The sequence below is a fragment of the Pocillopora verrucosa genome, chromosome 1, assembly GCF_036669915.1.
Source record: "Pocillopora verrucosa isolate sample1 chromosome 1, ASM3666991v2, whole genome shotgun sequence".
NCBI lineage: Eukaryota > Metazoa > Cnidaria > Anthozoa > Scleractinia > Pocilloporidae > Pocillopora > Pocillopora verrucosa.
The window spans coordinates 15,042,132-15,063,333 of NC_089312.1; the positions used below are offsets into that span (position 1 = coordinate 15,042,132).

General features: G+C 37.9%; 3 protein-coding genes and 1 long non-coding RNA gene across 5 annotated transcripts; 2 read left to right on the forward strand and 2 right to left on the reverse strand.

The window, feature by feature from the left end:
• Window positions 1–1,036: 1,036 nt before the first annotated feature.
• On the reverse strand, window positions 1,037–9,788 carry LOC131781682 (arylsulfatase B). Its single transcript, XM_059098402.2, has 8 exons — window positions 9,636–9,788; window positions 9,140–9,252; window positions 8,735–8,881; window positions 8,335–8,502; window positions 7,808–7,977; window positions 6,997–7,281; window positions 5,417–5,640; window positions 1,037–1,315 (listed from the first exon to the last, which is right to left on the reverse strand). Exons 1-8 carry the CDS (start codon window positions 9,688–9,690, stop codon window positions 1,038–1,040), a joined length of 1,440 nt encoding a protein of 479 aa, XP_058954385.2. The 5' UTR covers window positions 9,691–9,788; the 3' UTR covers window position 1,037.
• Window positions 1,834–20,942, forward strand: LOC136280490 (uncharacterized). Its single transcript, XR_010717261.1, has 3 exons — window positions 1,834–2,052; window positions 5,427–5,661; window positions 20,732–20,942. It is a non-coding gene; the product is annotated as an uncharacterized lncRNA (long non-coding RNA).
• LOC131781647 (adenosine receptor A2a-like) lies at window positions 12,442–15,868 on the forward strand. 2 transcript variants are annotated; one of them, XR_010717258.1, is made up of 2 exons: window positions 12,442–12,577; window positions 13,524–13,640. XR_010717258.1 is itself a non-coding variant. In XM_066165756.1 (2 exons), exon 2 carries the CDS (start codon window positions 14,551–14,553, stop codon window positions 15,535–15,537), a length of 987 nt encoding a protein of 328 aa, XP_066021853.1. In that variant the 5' UTR covers window positions 12,522–12,577; window positions 14,525–14,550; the 3' UTR covers window positions 15,538–15,868. The 2 variants fall into 2 exon arrangements, 1 of the variants encoding a protein (XP_066021853.1); XM_066165756.1 differs by lacking the exon at window positions 13,524–13,640 and adding an exon at window positions 14,525–15,868 and having other exon boundaries at window positions 12,522–12,577.
• LOC136283193 (trace amine-associated receptor 1-like) lies at window positions 16,242–17,354 on the reverse strand. Its single transcript, XM_066171630.1, has one exon. The coding sequence runs from the start codon at window positions 17,352–17,354 to the stop codon at window positions 16,242–16,244; it is 1,113 nt and encodes a 370-aa protein (XP_066027727.1).
• Window positions 20,943–21,202: the final 260 nt, after the last annotated feature.

Below are 21,202 nucleotides of genomic sequence, written 5' to 3' on the forward strand. Positions count from 1 at the left end.
TTCATTTAAGGGGTTAGTCTCCTACGTTTTAGATATTAGCCCTCACTATTGAAAGTTGAGTAAAGAATAGTCGCTCTTAACAGTCGATAATTTATGCACATTTACGTTGCTAATTTCCTAGGCTATAGACGAAGGCCAAAGGCTAAGGATTACTGAGAACCTCGCTTATATGCACGAAGAAACTTCGAGCTTGGTGAGAGTTATGTTCTACCTTACAGGAAACAGATGATGAGAGCAGAAAACCCGCTATGTCCCAAAGGGTGTTATGTGGAACAATTCTACATTCATGAAACTATGTCAACTACTAGGAAAGATCTCTGATCAGATCCTAATAGTTAAAGTTTTGACGATGAAATCCCAGTACATCGCTTGGGTTCTAGTCAGAAGAGTAACGGGCCAAGTACAGATAAACATCTGCGGTTAGATCGATGTTCTTATTCTCTCTAAAGAATAGTCTGGCTGGCGTCCATCGGGTCACCTCATAGAACTTTACAATATCATTTCTTTTATAATAAAGCACATGGAAATATCACGCGCTTCTGGTTGGCTTAAAACGAATGCATTCTCATTTAACACGTGTGTAAAGTTTTGACACAAATGCAAATTACAAATTGCGCGCGCACGCTTTCAAAATTTCGTCTGTCTTGACTTTCTGTAAAGTTCTTTTATGTATATTATTAACAAGTAAAGACATGATTTCGAGTGCTATTTGGTGTTAATATGGACTTGAAAAATTTACTCGTGCTTATTAACAGCAAATTGCACTCGAAATCATGTTATTACCTATACTAATATTTTGTTACAATAGTATATACAATAGTATAATGTTTTTTGAGTACTCTTGATGAAGCAGGGTAATGAACCACGTCCATAAAAGCCGTCTGTGACTCCAACATGTGGATACTGAGGAATCAAATGTTACACGTCTCCGTCTGCAACCAGATTTCATTGACTATGAAAATATATTATATTATAATAATATTATAATATAATATTATAAATAAATCAGTGTATATATAATATATATATACACTGATTTACAGGGTTTGATTGGAGTATACCATGCGATGTAAACCAAGCTGGACCTGTTTTGCATGCACTTCTTTACAAGCACTCTTTGCAGAAAAGTACTCCGACTTATCTGTGAGAACTTCCCAGGGACCCCAAAAACTATTAAAATTTTTTGGATCTGCTTTCGGGCTGATCATTGGATAAACAACTGGCAGCGCCGTGCTGCGGTAGTAGTTAAGCCTCTCTTCCAACTCCTGAACCTTGTGTGGATAGACATCTGACACATCTCTGTATTCACAGGGGTCTGAAAAACGAGAGTAAATACCACCTCAAAGTTTTACCGAAAAGGGATAGAAATAGGTTTCGATTTAAAGCTGTAACTTGTGATCCTTGAGGCGTTCATTTTGCCGGAGTGGGGTTAAGGGTCAAGAAACTTGTCAGACTAGGTTGGGGAGGGGGGAGGGAAGAGAAGTCCACCGAGGCCGTGCTACCCTCTGAAATCATTCTGTTCTTGTTACTTCAAGTAAACAAAAGCGTTTGATAACTTAACTGGTTTAAGACACACTCCCTTGAAGAGTGTGATTAGTTTGTTATTTCAGAACATTCACTTAAAATTATCATATTTGATTGGTTCTCGCAAAAAAACGACCTTTTAAAATTGGTGCTCTTAATGACGATGAACCAGAATTGCGTTCCACACCCTCCCCTCCCCGCCGTAACTATCGCCTCTATTGACGGGAGTTCTAAGTAAGCCGCGGTGACCAGCCGCGGTGACCAGCCGCGGTAGTTTTTCAAACCTGCGAGAGACTTGGAACACTTTGCTAATGCAAGCTCTACCTCAAAGTTTTTGCTGAGTGGAACTTGGCTTTTTAAGTCACAGTCACATTCTGGTTGCCTTGCTTAAGATCTAATTGAGGACTGTTCTTGCTCTTGCTAAGCATATTATTATTGTTGTCGAGTTGACGACTATTTTGTGAGCGCTCGCTTGATTTCATAATGGACTTCAATTCAGAGCAGGCGTCTGCCGGCCCGCTGAGAAAGGTTAGAGTTTGTTTAAAAACGTAGCTATCATTGCGAAGAACGATACATCAGTTGAATATATATTTACATTTAAGCCTTTGAAAATGAATCAAGATTCATTATTTATATCCCACTTTGCTACGTGCTTATGTCCAAATTCACGACACGGGCAAATGTAGTTTTTTTCATTTCACCCACTGATTCTGGCCAATAATTTCTCCTGTTTTCTGTACAACTCAGTGAAGTCAATGTGTGGCAATATTTGAACTTCTTTAGTTATATCATGATCAACCAGCAGTCGGCAACCGTTTGACCTTTATGCTAATACTTGTATTTACAAATTAGTATCATGGGTTACTAAGGGTTTTTCGCAAGTACAATTATGTAAACATCTTTGAGACGTTTTAGATTCGAGCGCATTTTTGGAGGACATTTGCTGTTTACATATCCTCGTATAATAACACTCAAGAAGATGGGGAATTCTCAAAAGCTATTCAAACCCGTGACTTTGTCATGGCTTTGCATAGCCATCCGCCATTGATTCGGCCAATCACCCTTGGGTTAAGATGAGGCACTCACCATGTAAACGTGGAAAAAGTTCAGCATCACTTAACCCTTTTACTGCTTATATTTGATTGTTAAATCTCAGCCCTCTAGCTGCTTCACATTTCCTTGCAAATTAGTAACAAGAATTTGGTGTTTCATCAATATAGCAACTTCTACATGATAAGTTTGAGCAATTTCTCATCATTTTTCTACTTGATAATCATTGGATATTATAAGATGAAGATACATGTTAGTCACCTCTTGTAGTTGAAGGATTGAATCTGATGTTCAGGCATTCACTATGTAAACTTGGAACAAGTTCAGTATTGGTTGAAGTTCACCCTTTAACCTTTTAACTCCCAAGATCTCATTAGTAATTCTTCTTACTGTCTGCTATACAATTCATATGATTCTAATTTGGAGAATTTGGTATTGGATCAACCAATAATCCCTTAATTGATATTTTCTTTATTCTCATTACTTGTCTGCTTGATATTGTACTGATAGTGTAAGGAGAAATTCTGTCTAGGTCACTAGTGGGACTTAAAGGGTTAACTGCTTAGATTTGATCGTTAAATCTCAGCCCTCTTAAGCTGCTACACATTTCCTAGTAAAATAGTAACAAGAATTTGGTGTTATATCAAGATAGCAACTTCCACATGATAAGTTTGAGCATTCTCATTATTTTTTTTTTCTGGATAATCTTTGGATATTATTGGATGCATTAAGATACATGTTAGTCACCTTTTGGGGTTAAAGTATGAAATATAATGTAAAAGTAATGTAGAAATGTAAATGAAAATTGTCATTGTTGGTGCCCCATATTTAGCCAGGTGGTTTTTAGAACAAAAAAATTAATGAAATGACAAAAATAAGTGGTCAAACATTTTAAGGAGAAATATAATTTGATAGGCAACATTCTGGTTTGAGGTAAAACTACAGTTCATATGGGAATGTCATTCAGTAGGGGAATGGCACTGCAAGTGACATTCTTAAATCATTATTATAAAGAGAAACTATAAAACATTGAAAGCATAAGTATTGCAATAGCCTGAATTTCATTTTATGAAGGATAGCCTCCTTTTGGTGAAAATATGCACCAATATTTTTCTAAGGAAAACTTAGAGCTTCAAGAAACGTATAATTTTCAAGGACAAATATACAAAGTGGAAAATATTTGGTCATGTGATACATTTACATTTACACACAAGCAGAAATGGTTGGTGGTTTATAACTCAGTACATAAATTATATAGTTATGTATTATACATGTACACTTTTTTTCCTAGCCTGTGGCTAATTGTGGAAACTCATCTTTGAGAGAATTTTCACAGTCTGTTTTCAGTTTTCTCCACCAAGTGGATGTGATTCTACCCTTTCGTGCTAGTTGATTATCTCATTTGCAATAAAATCCTTGCTTTGAGATCTGTGTTAGGATATGAGACTATTCAATGATTTGTAAAGGAGGTGAGAAAGAGGTTTCTGGGAAAAAAGGAAAAAAGGAAAAAAGAAAGCTGGCCAAAGGAGTAAATTCTCTTTTGGTTTGTGTAATAGGTATGTCTTAAAAAGCTTGAATATTTTTAACTCAGACTCTTTTTTAGGGAGACAGATTGATTTTAGCATCTCTTCATCTTTCTCATAGATAGATTAACCAATATTGGTAATATTAATTTACAGTGATGTATTTTCAGAAGCCACTTATCTGAGAGTGCATGAACTTTCTAACTGGCTTTTTCCTCGACCTATGCATATTTTTGTGGGGAAAAAGTTTAAAAATTGAAGCCTCTCTTTTGCTATATTTGGTGAAAAAACTATAGGACAGGTTCTCTGGTTCACAACTCAAAGTGAATATTGTCAGTGAAAATATTCATAAAGACTTCATTGGTGAAAACACAAGTTGTGGCAGGTGTGATTTTATCCAATTTGACAATAAGAGAATCTGTGATTTTCTTAGTGATAGGCATACACTAAGAGTAGGTATACAGCTTTGAATACAAAAGATTAAAAAAAGGGAAGAGATTGTTTAATTGTTTTGTGTTTTTTTTGTGGGTGATGATAATACTTGGTTGTGTTGATTATGAAAGACAAGCCTTATTAAGTTTACTTCAAGTTCTTCATCTTTACCTCATTACATGACCAGCTCCAAAAGAGAACTTATTTCCATGCCAAAAAAAAAAATTTTCCCTGTAGGGTTCCCTAAAGAGTGGGCAATGAAAATCAGGTAGTATACTTACCTTGTGCTTAATCTATGGTGGCTAAAAATGCAAGGGAAGTACATTTAATTCATATGAGCAATATTGATTGATGTCCACATCAACCACTCTCATCTCAGGGAAAAGGATCAATATTCCCTTTAGTTATTTTAAGATGTTTATCATGCAAGAGATAATGCTTACGTGAGCATGATTTAGGTTCTTGTCTCGAGATTTTTAGTCATGTCGTCGGTGAGATCAAAAGAAGAAACATCAGGATTACACACTGCAAACAGGTTGTAAAATCTTTATCACTCAAATAGAGGTGTTCGACTATGCTGTCAACAAGACATCTATTCCTTTTTTGCTTGATTCTCTGAACTTTTCGACTCTTTCAGCAACAGAGTTTTCAACAGGACCGAGGGAAGGAAGGGGGTAATTTTTAGTGTCTTTTGTTTCTGTTTGCCTTTTTTCATCTGTTTGTATAAACAGGGTTCTATTAACCGGGAATAAGTATTTCTTGAAATCGTAGATCACAAATACATATGCATTTGTAAATCTTTTGAAAGCCACGCATGTTTTACACAATGTAGTAGCGGGCGTCTTAATCAAAATTAGTTCGTTGGTTAATTGCCATTGTTTTCTTACCGCTTTCAAGGTCAAAAAGACAAGCTTTGTGATGCTTTGAGTCGCACATGCCTTTGCCATTCGTCCACGGGCCACAGTGGATTTCTGCTCCAGGAAGTGTTGGATTTGCCTCCCAGGGAGGAGGATGTTCCGTCGGGTACCTCGCGTGCCATCCTAACTGGTACGTGTCATCCATCCCAACCACAAGTTTGAATTTGCCTTTGCGGATGGCTTCAAAATTTCGTCTGTGCGTAATAATGATCAAGGTGAGAATATTGGAGCTTAGACGGTAAACAAGTTAAAATGATTATGGGTCGTGCTGTATGAAATTGTAATTACATAACTGATTAGTCCACATCCCAGAAAATCGGATAATTGAGAAGCACGCTCAGCAAACCCGGCTGTCGGCCGACAAACAGCCGACATTCGTTTGAGGGGAGCTGTTCACAGTTACCGAGAATCGAGTTTGATCCAGTTTTGCTCACTTTTTTATCACAAATTGTTCACCTTTAGCTCTACGGTAGCAACGTATGAGGCGACTCGCCTTATCTGTTGCTATCGAAGATCTGAGCAACTTATCTTCTCGTAGAGAATACGAAGGTCTGTTAAAACTCTTAGGTTAGAAAATTGCTGTTTGATCGCCGATTTATCCGTCGAGAAAAAACGTGATTATTCGATGGGAATAATCATGACTCCCGACAAACATTGTGGAATGGATTGGTAGAGTATGAGCACTGCTTTAAACAACATGTGAACTGCCCAACAGTCATCAAGGCTATACTGTTTGTTTTGTTGTTTTTAACGATGCGCTAAGTAGAGGTTTATTTGCAGAATGCCAGTCTATCGCTTCTTCGCCGTTTATTGTACTGAAAAGGTAGAGACATTGTCATTTTGGTCCAAAACACAACACAGTGAGCCCGCGCAGCGAACAGTGCTGGAACCCAATACTATTCTCTGTGAATTTTCTTTAGTACTTACAAGGTGAATTTGTTTAGCCATCAAGAACTTCTTCTGTTAGTAATAATTTCCTTTATTCTCGTGACCTAAATGTTTTTTTTCTGGGCAACACTGAGAAGAAGTTAGATGCGTATCACCCTTAAGGGTTAACGGGTCAAAATCGTAAGAAACTGTTATGTTTTGCCAATTGAACCTCTCTGTCATTCTCTTTTCGTAAGCTGATTGACCTCAGAGGTTTTTGCGATGAATAGAATGATTCCGGCACCCAACTCTCATGCCTCTATTTGCAACTTAGCTGATCGCGCGCTATTATTATGTTGCTCTGACCACGTTGCAGTTCACTGATCCTGACACTAATGGTCAAGTGTAAACTTACCTTTTCACCCATACTGCAACAGCACAAGTCAATCAGCTATTGGAAGTGAATGGTGTCCGACCTGCCACAATTTTTTTTAAGCCAAATCAAATCCCGTATGTGCCTGAATTTTTCCAGGTCTTATTTAAACTACTAGTTCAGTTGTGTTCTTAGCTGCGAGGATCTCTTATATTCGTTTCTTCACCGCAGTGCACATATATGAATTTCATATATCTAAAATCATTATATTCGTACTTATTGTTAAAATAAGGAAATGTCTAAGGCTTACCTGGGGTCTATATTATGCAACACTTCATCCCGAGGTGATGGTGCGTCGTTCGATATCGTCTCCCAAACGTTCTTTCCGTCAGTCCTGGCCGATATAAGCTCTGCATCACCTCCCCCTAAGTGGTATAGAGTCGCTGCCCAGTCTGTTGCATCAATCAGTCCGGTGCAAACACGGTTTTTCTGCTTGATGAGATCATTAGAAGTGTAGACAAAACCAACACCTTTCACCCCACCCTCCCACAGGGTGTCTTTGCCTGCCCGGAAGGGGAAGTTTGAGCCAGCATTCCTATTCCAGAAACAAAATCTGCCAGTTGACAAGGAACCGAACGTAGTAATAGCTAACAACTAATTCTTATTTGAAATTACACGTGATGGTTTGAAATGTTTGACATCAAGAGAAAAGAAATCTACCACGAACTCAATTCATGGACTCCATACACTGTCACTTCGATTACCGGTCACTTTTCCGACATGTCAACACGCCTACATTTCAACTTGCAGACAACCAACTCGCCAACACCACTTGTCAACTTGCCACCTCAGGTTAACTCGCAAACACCAGTGGTCAACTCACCGACGTCAATTTGCCGACAACTTTGGTCAACTCGCCGACACAAATCTTTGTTTACTCGATTTGTGACGCTAAAGAACTGTTATGTCCTCTTTGAAAACGGAGCTAATATTAATTTACATTCGATTTGATAATTGTTGTAAATTTTCTTTTAATTGTCCAATGTCGGGTTCAAAGAATATCAAATGTTTAAAACTTTTTGCGAACCACACCAGTAGTAATGATTAGTGGATGTAATTACCAGTTGAATCCATAAGGAGCTCCACCGTTGTCAGTGGTGAATATGATGACAGAATCCTGTAGCATTCCTTTATCTGCGAGTGCCTGCTTCACTGCTCCAACCGATTCGTCTAATGATGTTACCATGGCAGCGTATTTTTGTCTTCTTTTGTCTTTTATAAAACTGAATTTCTTAGGAAAGACCGTAAATAACTGATCATTGAAACAAATTTTATGATAGATGTATTAATATTAATCATTAAAAATTGAGAGAATACCCATTAAATTTTATTCCCTAAAACTAATAATATTAAATAAGGACAACTTAAGCTGATTTAGTGCCGGTATGGTGTTTTTTTTCTGATGGACCTAAATAGACTTCACATATTTGGTTAAAGATGCAACGTATAATAGTCTGGTGAATAAAAATAAACCTATAGACATTGTGTCTATAGGATAAAAACCTTGTTTAAAATTAATTTTAGTATGCTCAAATCAGATGATGTCTACGTTTAATGAATCAAATTAGTATTTAGCTGGTTCTATTACCTCAATAAGATGTTTTGGTGCCTGCAAAGGATCGTTCTTATTGGCTGAATGCGCTGCTTGGTGAGCGAGGTACAAAAACATTGGTTTAGAATTGTCGTGAGCATTGATCTTTTTTATGGCCTCATGGGTGAAGAGATCCGTGGCGTAGACTCCATCTCTTCTGATTGGCTGGAGCATGATAGAATAATGACAGTTAAACTGTAGTGACAAAAATCTACTTATTAGGATCGGAAGATATCAAAATCTTTCTTACTGGTTTTGCCTCTGCCTCTTGGTTTTACATAAGCTAAAATGGTTAGCATTCAGTGGGAAGTTAGAGTGGCATGTAGAGGAGAACGATCTATTTTTCGTTTGACTTTTTTTTATTTCTGTTCAAGTCGTATACTTTGCCTTTGCCTACCTTCTCGTTATCTCGAAGATCATAGCCCCAGTAATCCTCAAAAGAGCTGTGATCCCAGTAATCCTCTTTCGCACCCAAGAATCCGAAGAAAGAGTCGAAGCCTCGGTACAAAGGTGTATACTCCTTAGTGAAATATCCAAGATGCCACTGTAACGAAAAAGAAAGTTAGGCCTCACTTCTTATCACCCACCATTCTCTTATCTTTCAAGTACTAGATGAGTTCAAAGCGAGCAGAACATAGAACTGTCGTAAATAATTTAAATGTCGTGTAAAGTTTATGGTGCAAGCTTATTTGAGCTGTAATACGGAAAATTAATGGCCTAAGCCTGCACCCTACGTGTTCATTACACAACTAGAACGCCCAAGCAATTAAGTTTGACACGTGTATGCTGTGCACTTGCGTACTTTTCCAACCGCGTGAGTCTGGTAACCCAGGGATTTGAGATACTGCGCTGTCGTTATTTCCTTCAGTGGAAGACCATAGGGCTGTGCGGCGAAGATAACGAAATGTTGAATACCTAATGACGAGGGAAGAGACATTTCCATGAGCTTTGATTCCCAAAATTATTTTTAACGCTAACTCGGTTTTTTTTTTGGGATGAAGCGACTGTCTTGTCTGATCTAGATCTAAATTATACTTACTACAAGGATCCACAGTTACTTGTTAACAAACACTTGTTATGATAAACTTTGTTTGCAAAGTCGCAAAAGACATAACATCACCTTGCTCCCGTAGTTGTCAATTTATCTATGACCTTACTTTTAATCTATCATGCATCATTTTACATTATTCTGTATTGCTTTGATTCATACGTTTTGCAAATCAGTCAGTTATGTCGGCATATATATATATATAGTAACGACCAAAGAAAACTGTTTGAGCTGCTCATGTTTATCTTACCAAGATGGATGGGGTGTTTTCCAGACATGATTGACGCTCTAGTCGGAGTGCACATCGGAGACACGTAGTAGTTGTTTAATATGACGCCTTCGTTGGCAAGTGCGTCAATGTTTGGTGTTGGAATTTGAGGGGAGCCATGGAAACCTACATCATCCCAACCCTAGAAATTCAATGTGGTTTAGAAGGCTTAAAAACTACATCATCAGAATATAAGCTCTAGAGTATGATTTACGACATCTTAGCTATCTTTAATTATTCCTGAGACGATACTGCGGTGATTTTAAACCGCACCTAATCAATCGATTGCAGAGGTCATCTTCAGGTGTCTATGTTAAGCCCACCCCACTCCCAAACGAAATACGTGATTTCAGTCACTGGCCTAGGAACTGACATAGTAATTGAACGGTAAGGAAATAGTTATGAGGAGAGCATCTGTTATATCGTCCAAAATCGATTAATTCCCTTGAAAATGGTCGAGAAATACGTGGACTTGAAGTAGTTGACAAAAAGGCTTTGAGTGTTTACTTTTTAGGTCTTTCTAATGTTTGATACTTGCCAAATCGTCTGCCAGAATAAAAATAAGATGTGGTTGTTTCTTTGTAGCTCTGCAAATTGATATTAACATACTGAATAGGCAAGGTAACCTGGAAAGCAAAAGGAGGAGAGATGTTCAGTGACACTAATTAATCAGAATCAACTAAGACGTTGGCTGTCATTTTTTCTTCTTCTATCTGCTTTATGTGAACCTCTGTTTATATTTAAGTCTTGCCCATAAACAACTGAAGCAGCTCCCCTGAATTATAAGTAACCCCATCGGTCCAGAATTCACATGTTTCATACGCACATGCGCTCTGATTGATTGGGGAAGAGTTATTTTCGAGATGCTAAAAGATATAATTTTCTGTAAAAAGGCCATTGTTTTACGCCTTAGCCAACACGAAATTTTTCGTCGTAACCTCGATCTGCATGTATGTAAAATCAAATGAATCATAGCATTTTGAGAATGAACGCTATCTTAACCACAACAAAGTAATTATGGTTAGAATGAAATATTAAAATCATACCAATTTTTCTTACTTTGTTCACTATTTGAGGCAATTTTAGCATTTTCCTTATTGAACAATCATGAGATCTCTATCGAAGGCAGGCGTTTGTTGTAGAATTTATGATCTGAGTTCACGTTCACAAGAATTCGGCCACCTCTTGTGCAAGTGATAAACAAAACTTAGGTAGGTGTTAATGCGCGTTGGCTTTTTACTACAAATGGTTCGTAGTTATACTTATGTGTTTCTAGAAGCAGTTAATGTTTATGAAATATAGAGTAAATCGTGGTATTTGAATAGTTCTTTAGACGAAATATCGAATCGTTTACTCAGTAAGAATACAATCAGATCAGTTATAATCAGGCGTCATCGACAAATTAATCCGCCTAGCCCCCTAATTTTGCGAGGTGTCACATACCAAAGGTTTAGTTTTGTCAACTCCATGTTGTCCTGTTTCTAAGTTTTCGAGTCTGTCAGTGTTGTTAATGAGTGTGTTTTCTACAGCGTTATTTTCCTTGGCACCTTAATTTCCTTTGCTTCAAACTAAAATACGGTTTGTTTACACCCAAACAACATGTTCCCGTCCCAAGATTGATGAAATTGACCTGTTGTTGCCAGAAAAACAAACAAAATTCCACTTTTATTTCTACTGTGATAGTACGAATCGTAGTAGATCTTTTTATAGCGGAAAGTAGATGGAAACTAGAAAGAAAGAAATTTGCAATTCCTCAACGCGATGCTCTCTCGTTTTCAAGTAATGCTACCTCTAACAGGCACTATGTGTAATTCACTTACAGAAATCATTTGCTTTTTTCTCTAAATTACTGCATTTTGATCGTCTAGACCCGTTTCCATCAATTTATCGATTAAAAGATAAGGCAAGGTATGGACCCGTCTTGACGCTGGTGAGTCATAGCCGAGGCAAGCAAACCAGTTGTTTATTATATAAATAAAGCCGGTGTCCTCTTATTAATTTAAATGTTTATCTTATTCCTCGGAACATAACACTCACGCAAGAGGAAACCAAGAAAATTGGTTGACGACAGCGTGAAAGGGAAAATATCCGTTCTTGCTCAGCTACATGCGTAGTCAGCCAATCACAATTCATGCAATCAAGAAAATAAAAAAAAAAGATGAAATTTAGCAAAAGCGCAGTGTTATTATTTGGTTACGATACAACGAAAACTTTCTTTCAATTCAGTAGCAATTGATTTCTATCGGGCAGAGTTATGTTATGCTGATTGAGATGCTTCTGATCAATAATCAAAAAGCCAGAAGAGATTAGCAGATTTTTGCATATTGTCATAGCTTTTCTAGTATCAGACTGAGTTTCCACATTAGCTAGCCTGATGGGTCGTGTAGTGGGTGTATGGAACATATATGTTAATACTGAATTATTTAACAGTGTCAAACACTATACACATCTAATTGATTGGTTAATGGAATATTGACGTTTCAAAAACAAGACTTGCACGTTTCTAAGTCCACTTATAAAATGACAAAGCGCTGGACTACTTTTAACTTTAAAAAGATGCGACAACTCTGTGAGTGGTTACTTGGCCAAGTATTTGTCTGTTTCGAGAAAAAGCTGTTTTGTAATCCATACTGAGAATGTATGAAGCACTGTTGTATACATGTATCCTGAGGGAAAATGGTTTCCAAACTAGATGTAGATGTCAAAAATAAAAACAGCTGTTTCAATTTGCTTATTTCCGCTTCAATTTCTTCCAAACACACTCCTGAGAAACCTCGAGGGCCGCAGGTGGTTGAAGAAAGACTCTCCTCAAATCCTATAGATTCCCCAAGTCCCTATGCATTCCTGGTGGGAATAAAAACCAGTTCAGTTGTAGGGTTGGGAAAGAGCTAAAACTTGAGATCGTACCATCGATTGAACTTGAAGTCAGTGAAACCACTTTTCCACCCGTCTAAATAATTGTGTAGAGAATAACATAAGGACTGTACGAAAGTATCTTGAATTTATAAGGATTAGTATTCCCAGCGCCATTTATTGAACACATTAAAGCCAGCCAAAGCGGACGAATGCGAACATACATCAATACGAGGGGCTATGTAATTGTTATTATTTGCGAACAGAAGCCATTCTTGTTTAGTCGCTCATAGTTCTGCACGGTTCGTGTGGGCCAAACTGTTCATACAGGTAAAACTCATGAGAAACAAAGCTGGCGAAGATAGAAATTCAACACGACGATGGTAAAGGGACTCGTAGACTAATAGACTAAGGGTACGCATGTAATTTTTTGCTTTCATTATTTTGGTAATTCGCCTATTTATCATACCCACCGCCGTGCCAATATTGAGGTTTGTTTCGGATCATTATCAGCAGCTGGGAACAGACCCTTATATAAAAGAAAAAAATTTTTCGTGCTCGTCTGACTCAAAATTTGAAATTACAATAAAATAAAATTAAAGCAAAATTAAAAGTTTTTTTTTTCAGTTTTTCTGCACATTGCTATTTTGGAGACCCTGTTGGTTGATGTCGGTATTAAGTGTTTGGCTAGAGTTATATTTCCCACTGTAAAATTTATACCAGAATTACATGCTTGTGCATGTCTTTTAAAGTAACAATGTAAAAATAAAAAAATGTGCTTGATCGCATTTTAACGCAGTAAAAGACGTGCTTTGTAGGGCGACGTGACCAAAGCCTTTCAATTCGAAGAGGCATTCGCTGTTGTATGAACAGCTGCCACGTCCCAATGCGGCGAGTGAGCGATCGTACAAACATAATTAAGCCTTTCCTCGAAATACGTTGCTGGTGCTAGAAACAAATAAAAGAAAGTTTGATAGGTTTGTGATAAGGATTATTTTTTTGTTGCTTTTATTTAAGATTGGTGAATAGGACTGCATATCGTCGTGAGATCGTAATGTTGGTAACCGGAAGGAACTCAAAAGGTGTCTAAAGACTGTCGCGTTGTTCTTCTAATTTGTTCGACATATTATTTAATGAAACCTTACATTATTCTATTTTTCTTGTGATTGTCAACCTCTTGTGCTGTAAAAATAAATACTGGTTTTTTTTTTTCTTGTGTACTTTTTTCTTCTTTAAAGTCCAAACATCCGCATTCACTAATGCAGCAAGTAATGACGGATTTTTTATTTCTACAGAGATGTTAGTCAGATACGAGGTTAAGCTAAATGAAAATGAACAAGCTCCGTGACTGAATGTCAGAACAAAGCGAAATTATAAGGCACAAATTTAAAAAAGTATTTTACTATTCTTTATAGGACTAGAAACAATAATTATTTGAAATGAAAAGTTCAGTAATTTCAGAAAAAAAGCACCATCGTTATCTCAATATGAAATGTTTATCTTATCTGGTCTAGGATCTCAAACAAATAAATTGCAGAAATTAAAAGACACGTATCAATCAAGCTACATTCACCATATCTGATTCAAGATCTTGTGATCGAAACGGCCCATTGTATTGTGAATTACTTGCGCTGAAGAAAATCGAATTTCCAACTCTGAAACGAAAACACAATAGGTAGCTTTGATTCACCATTCTTAACCATTCTTCCCATTTTCATTTTTATATCCAGCCTTTCATTTAGGTATGCATTCGTTAAATAGATAGGGAAAAAATTAACATTGTGTTCAGCTTTGGGTTAATTTAATTTGTCTACGCTCGTTTTCATGATCTTTAGTGATCACCTTCTAGTTGCGTATTGAACTTCTTTGACTTATTAGTTAACCTTATGGTGTAATCGACAGATATCGGCCTTAATTTAATACGTTGTTTAAGCATGAACGATGACCTTAGTTAACGCAACGGTCATTAACTTCTGGCGTGGGCCTAACTGTTAACCCGGATGTTTCCTTACTTTCAGCCGCTTAAGTCTTTGTAAGCTGAATCATGGACAAGCACAACATTACTTTGAGGCCGAATGAAAGTCAGTTATGCTGTCAAAGTGATATTGAGGCAACCTTTTCCCTTGTCTCTGGCATTTCTCTTGTTGTCATATCGTTTATCACTATCGCTGGGAATGGTATGTTGTGCGTGGCCATATACAAGAACCCACTGAAACGTTTCCGTTCCGCGCCAATGCTCTTCGTAGCAAACTTGGCCGTTGCCGACTTCTTAACAGGCTCCATCGTGGATCCTTTGTACATTACTTACAACTTTGGCTTCAACCAAGCTAAAGACTATCAGGCCGCTTTAGCAGTAGGCGATCATGCTTCATATATTACTGTCAATGTTTCTCTTTGCACTGCGGTGGTTCTTGTCATCGACCGATTCCTGGCTTTAAAAACCCCCTTTCGTTACCGTAGATTCATGACGAAACAAAACGCGGTAGGAATCGTGGTCGTCTTGTGGGTCTATTCCATAATGTTCAGTTTCCTGCCACATATGGGTACGCACGACACTGTGTATTATTTGTTGGATCTACACATCCACGTCACTGGGAGCCTGTTCACTCTGACTGTTTTTCTCTTTCTTATTTATCGACTTTCTGTATTAACCAGAAATCAACGAGCGGGTATGACTGACTCAAGTCCTCAACTTGATCAGCGAGGAAGATTACAACTGGTCCGCGATAAGAAAACGATTTGCACCTTTTTAATCATCTTAGTTGCATGTTATATTTGCTTATTGCCCTACTACATTTACATGCACGTATTTTTGTTCTGTGCCTCGTGTCAGACAAGCTGGGTGCTTTTAGTTCTCAGCAAAATTTCTGAGCCCATAGTATACATGAACTGCGCATTGAATCCATTTATATACGCTTGGAGACATAAAGTGTTTCGGAAATCACTGAAGATTGCGTTCATGCCCAGCCAAATGAGAGTGAAACCAGAGGAAATGAACTCGCAGAGAACCTCAGGGATGTCAATCTTTTAGGTCCTGAACCCCGAGCTCAAAGAAAAGAAAGCTTAAAAGTTAAATTTATTAGATTAGTGCATGCTCCTCCGGCCTTTACACAAAATGGTAACCGGAGCGAAACAAGTCTCTTATTCCATCGCTAGTTTGAATTATATTTAATGTAATAAATCAAGACGTATGTCCCAACTTAGAAATAATCCGTTATGGTACGTTAAGTTCACCGTTAAGTGAAGACCAGTGGTGCAGACTTAAGGCTTAATTCCGCTTTTTAAGGGAAATTCGATTCATTCATGGCTCTCCTGAAGTTATCAACTTCTCTCCAAATATGCAAAAACATCCTCTTTTTTTTGCCAGATTTAGACTAAACGTGTTTAGGAATTACATATTTACCACCTACCTACGTCAGGTTCTGCTACTTAGATACGAACAGTACGTTATTCTCAGACGAAAAAAGCGTATTATATCTACAATTTCCGTCGTTTCGTATTTAATAGGATAATGACTTTCCTTTTTTGGTCGCAATTTTCTCAGGGTTGATACTTTCAGCCGAACTAACTTGTGTCGTGTTTACATCAGTGTGTATGAAGTTGTCAATTGCTTTTAAATGACGCGGCAAATTAGTTAAAAATTTAATTGGGATTCGAAATTCACCCCTCTTGGTATCGAGGAGATTAAATTTTTGTTCCATCGCTAGATTAAAGAAAACAGCATGCAGTGATATGTCATACGACGTTTATAATCTCTTTGACATCAATTTTTAACAGCTGCACAGGGATCCAATCCTTGGAATCCGACAAAGTTGTATTTCCATGCGTCATCCCTCGATTTTGAAATGCAAACACGCACCTGTCCTGGCGGGGAATTGTATTTCTATGCTTCCTAATTCTATTCGAACGCAGACCCCAGCTGCGAAGTATTTGTTTAAGTGCTCGACGATACTTTGGCATTGTCCAGGCGTAAAGAAAAGGGTTCAATCCTGAATTTAAAAACAGAATTGGCTCCGAGAACTTGCTTATAGTTTTTACTGCTGCTATTTCCATGCAGGACTCGCAGAGTAGTTCTACATGAAGCATTATGTAGATAGGCATCATACACGCGATAGCTACCACTAACAGTAGGAAAACGGTTCTTAGCAATTTTTTCTCTGATTTTATTTTAGTTTCCATCTCGTTGCGATTTGGCTGTCGTCTTGTTTTGCTATTGTAGCCTTGTGTTCTTAATGACTCTGTTAGTTGATGCCTGATTGTAAAATATATCGATACATACACCCCTATTAATATCCCCACAGGTAGGGTATAATTCAGATGCAAATCAAGCCAGTAAAAAACATCTTGAGGTAAACCCATGAAGCGAAGCATACTGAATAGCAGGGAGTAACTCCACAATAGAATGACAACTTTAAGGATGCAGTCGTGGTTCATCTTTCGCTCATGTGATAATGGATATTTTACCGCAATATACCGATCTAACGCCAGGGAAAGGATAGACAAAATCGAGGCGTTTACAAAAACATATGCAGTTGATTCCCCAATGACATATAAGGTGGTGAATTCTTTCTTCATGAAGTTGCATATTTCAAATGCTGCATATAAAGGTTCAGTTATCAAACCTGTGAGAAGGTCAGCAGCCGCTAGATTTACTACTAAATAATTAGCTGTACTTCTCAAGCGTCGATAGGGATCTTTGTAAATTGTTACACAGAGGAGAAAATTCCCCGTAACTGCCACGATACCAACGAGCAAATTTGTTACACCAATCAATAACGGAGTGAGCGGCAATCCTCCTGAACTTTCCAAACTATCAATTTTACCTGTCGCAGTAGTGTTGAAACCCATCTTAGCAACTTCAGTCGCCTTTACGACTCGTCTCGTACGTTTTAGAAAGTAAAACTTCGAAGGTAAATCATGTTACGTATATCACCTTGATAATGATTTGGATTTCGATTTGACAGAAATCCCGTGGCTTCAAAAATCGCAAATCCTTTAAGTGCGGAAATCACCCCGGAGCCATCGCCGCCAATTTTCATTTGCTTTCAATAATGCAATACCTATTGAACTGTTTTCATTGGTTGTTATCTCATAACTAAATCTGAATGAATTAAATTTACCGATAACAATATAATGTAAAAGAATCATAGGTGACAGTTTCTGCTTGTTAATATTTCATTTTTACTCCATCCGCTACAGCCTTATTATTGTAACATTTACAATCTTCCGTATTTTTGAAATGATGAAGAATCCTTTTAAAATTTTCGACCACAAACCATTTTTGCGGAATGTGTTAAATCCATATGAAAAACGATTTTACAGAAAATTTTGCCATCAGAAGAATCGTGGAAATAAGTATCGTAAACACTGCTATCACGGCTTCCAATATCGCATTGTTTTTGTTTGAATTAGAGAACATAAATTTACGAGTTCATGAAATAGTGTCACCTGAGAAACAAAAAATGAAAGTTTGCGACACGTGAAGTGCTAGAGCCTTTGTCAACCTTGATGTTAGATATCTGATGGTAGTAAATACTCCTCCATCTTTCAAGATTTGCATCTAATGATGCGACAACAGTAATGTTGCTCGTAGCTTTGTTCGCCAGAGAGGCTCAAGGCGTATTACTTGAGAAAGTAGAGGCCATTTTATACAAAAGAGAACGACAGAGCACTGAAATATTGTCTACAGATATTTATCTCACATCAAGTTTCGGTCATTTACACTCGGTAGTCAAAACGTTACATCTTGCCACATGACCGCTGACATACAAGAGTGATGTTAGAAGAAAAAGTTAGATGCTCCTCGGAGTCAGACGGTTAAAACTCATTGATAACAAAGAGTACGATGTGGAACTACAAGGGTTTAAAGCAGTTATTTTGTTGTCCCACAATGCTGATAAACGTTAACATCAATTCGCATGGGTTCATTGAAAACTACTTGACATCAGAAAAACTTTAGGCAATAATATCAGGGGAAAAAACTGTAATGAATTAAAACATGCCAAAACAATTCAAACACGCCTGCAGTATTTTGAACGTTTATTGTCACGAGTACAAGGATAGGCGAGGTTTCAGAAATTTATTATAAAAAGCAAATTATAAACTTCAATAGGTTTAACTTAAACAAGATCAAGAAACCGGTACCTTAAAAATTCTATCTCTGACGCTTTTTGAATACGACAGTTAAGAAAAGATCCCAAATGAGCGGATGTACTTCTGGTTCCAGTAGAAATTAACCTTGAACGTTGCACTCTGATGGTATAACTAAATACTTCCTTATCTTTGTTTGAGCTACTTGGTAGAAATCATTCCAGCTTACCACAGGTGAACCCTGAACTTCTTGGCAAGATCTCGCGTTGTCGAGCAATTCTTTTTTTCCAATGAGTCCCAGTCAGACGAACCTCATCCCCTCTCTCTCTCTCTCTCTCGCTATGTCCCAAAGATAGTTTCTTTGGTTTTCCCCGTAGCTTAATTTCTCCTCCATCGCATTCTGAGCCAACTGGAATCGAGGTGCCATCTTTAAAGAGATTAATGGTACCTAGGTTTCCACTCCATTTCCATCCCAGGTTACACAGACTTGATGCCAATGATGATCGTCAAGCCCCTCAACTTCTCTCGAAAAGCTGTTTTCAAAATGATGATATTTAAAAGGTTAGGTTTCTCTAACTTCGTTGACTGGAATTTGAAAGAAATGGGTCTTACAAAAAGATTTGTATTGGGGCTAAAAAGTTATTTATATACACTTACCAAAATGTAGCAGTCCTGATGTACATGAAAGTGTAAAAGCGTATTCCGCGATATCCTCCGCCGGTTAATCTGAGGTAAAAAACGTCGCCATAATTTGTTCGGAAATCCACCATGTTGATGTGTTTTGTGTCCCTTTTAAACTCCTCTGATTGAAGCTTCAGCCATATGCAGAAAACGAGGCTTGTTGCAAGAAAAACGGATGCATTACTCATTCGCAATCACCGTTTGCTAATCGAGCAAAGCAATGCGTTTGCAGATAGAGACAGTTAGTGAAGTTATCATTATCAACGTCATCTTTCTTACTTAACTAATCACTTACGACATGACACAGTGCGCTGAACAGACAGACGTTGACCATATGAACTATGACCATTGTCAGTATCATACTGTAACACCCTTTTTATACGAGAATGGCGTGTATTTTACTGGAGGGGAATGGGAGTGGCGAAAGCCCAGTTAAGGTTTTACGTTATATGTTGTTGTTTTACACATTCTCAAAAGATAATAGATTTTGTCCAAAGCGGTTTTTCTGAGTTTGCAGTTTCCTGAAATGCTCATTACTAATAGCGCTCTTTTGAACCCAAATGTAGAGCGAACACTCTGTATATAAGGCGAAAACTAAAAACTCGTTCTGAACGTTTGTTTGTCTGGTTACAAAATTTGCTAAAGACTCAATCATTTTAAACGAAAAACTGTTTCGACCCAACTTTGACCATAAAAGGAGGAGCACTCGTACAAAGTTCTCCTTTAGAATTTAAATAAATAATTATGAACCGAATTTGAATTGATTTGAAATATTATTAATTAAAAGTTTAAATATATGTTAAGTAGAACGTACGGCACGGTTGTGTATTGCACTCCTGTGTCTTCCTGGCTGCCCCAAGGTGTTTACAATCCTTCCCACCCTGGCTGGCGGGGGATTGTTGCAGGTTCTGGCAAGAGTCTTGATTCCTCCACCACGTGACACTGCACTGAGAAACTGCTGACCAGCCAGTGTAGCCCCCATCAATAGCTGCATGTAAAATAGTTATCAATCCTACTAGTCCAAGGAGCCTTCTTGCCCATTACTACAGATATTATACCATTTTCTGTGATGTTGATGCAGGAAGCTAGTCAATCAGAGAGAGGAGGTGTCCTTGTGGCCAGTACTTATTGATACTCCCAGATGAGAGCTGCTCTGAGTGTAAAGTTTTCTACCAGTAAATTGGTGACGTCCATGTAGTCTTGTTGAGTGGGAGTATCCATTATTTTTTAAGTGCTAAGAACTTTTAGTCAAAGCCAAATTTACGTGTTTAAATGCACTGAGATATTTACCTCCAGGAACTATACACTGAGACAACTATCTAATAAAATTCCTCCTGAGTGACTTCCTGTACAACTACCTCCACTTCACAGTGGGACCACCCATACCTCATGCCTCTGTCATAGGTATTCGCTTCCTCAACAATCTCAGATTCAGTGAGTATTCTATTCCACAGATTAAAGCCTTTTATGCCAACATTTTCCGTTCTTCCTCCTCCTCCAATTTGAAGCGCCCCTCCAGCGTTCCTTGTGCCGACAGAACAGGGTTGAAATTTGACTTCAGCTCCGTCCCTGTAGTAACTTGTGTATCCTGAATCTGCGGCGCCCTCCCATAAGATGCAGATATGATGCCATTGGTCATTCATCAGATTAGTGGCGTCGAAAGTACTAAGGGACAGAGAGCCAGGTAACTTATTAAATTACGTTTTGTATCACGTGAGATGTTTTCAGTCTTTGTCGGTCCGTGGTATTTTTAGCTACTTACTACACAAACATGAATTTTAAGCTTTGAAAACTGTAAAAAACAACACAGCACAGTTTTGTTACCTGTGACGTAGAGTTCTATCTGTAAAGTGTATGTCACTACCGGCGAATTGTGTTAGCAATTCGATAACTACCCCATCAGTATACCCCGTGAAGTTTGAAAC

Bases quoted from the DNA above. Each gene is read 5' to 3' on its own strand.
- LOC131781647 (XM_066165756.1), top strand. From the start codon at position 14,551: ATGGACAAGCACAACATTACTTTGAGGCCGAATGAAAGTCAGTTATGC.
- LOC131781682 (XM_059098402.2), bottom strand. From the start codon at position 9,690: ATGTGCACTCCGACTAGAGCGTCAATCATGTCTGGAAAACACCCCATC. The intron at 8,882-9,139 runs GTACGCAAGTGC...TTTTCGTTACAG, and splicing joins AGACTCACGCGGTTGGAAAA to TGGCATCTTGGATATTTCAC. The intron at 5,641-6,996 runs GTAAGCCTTAGA...TATTACGCACAG, and splicing joins TTGCATAATATAGACCCCAG to ACGAAATTTTGAAGCCATCC.
- LOC136283193 (XM_066171630.1), bottom strand. From the start codon at position 17,354: ATGGGTTTCAACACTACTGCGACAGGTAAAATTGATAGTTTGGAAAGT.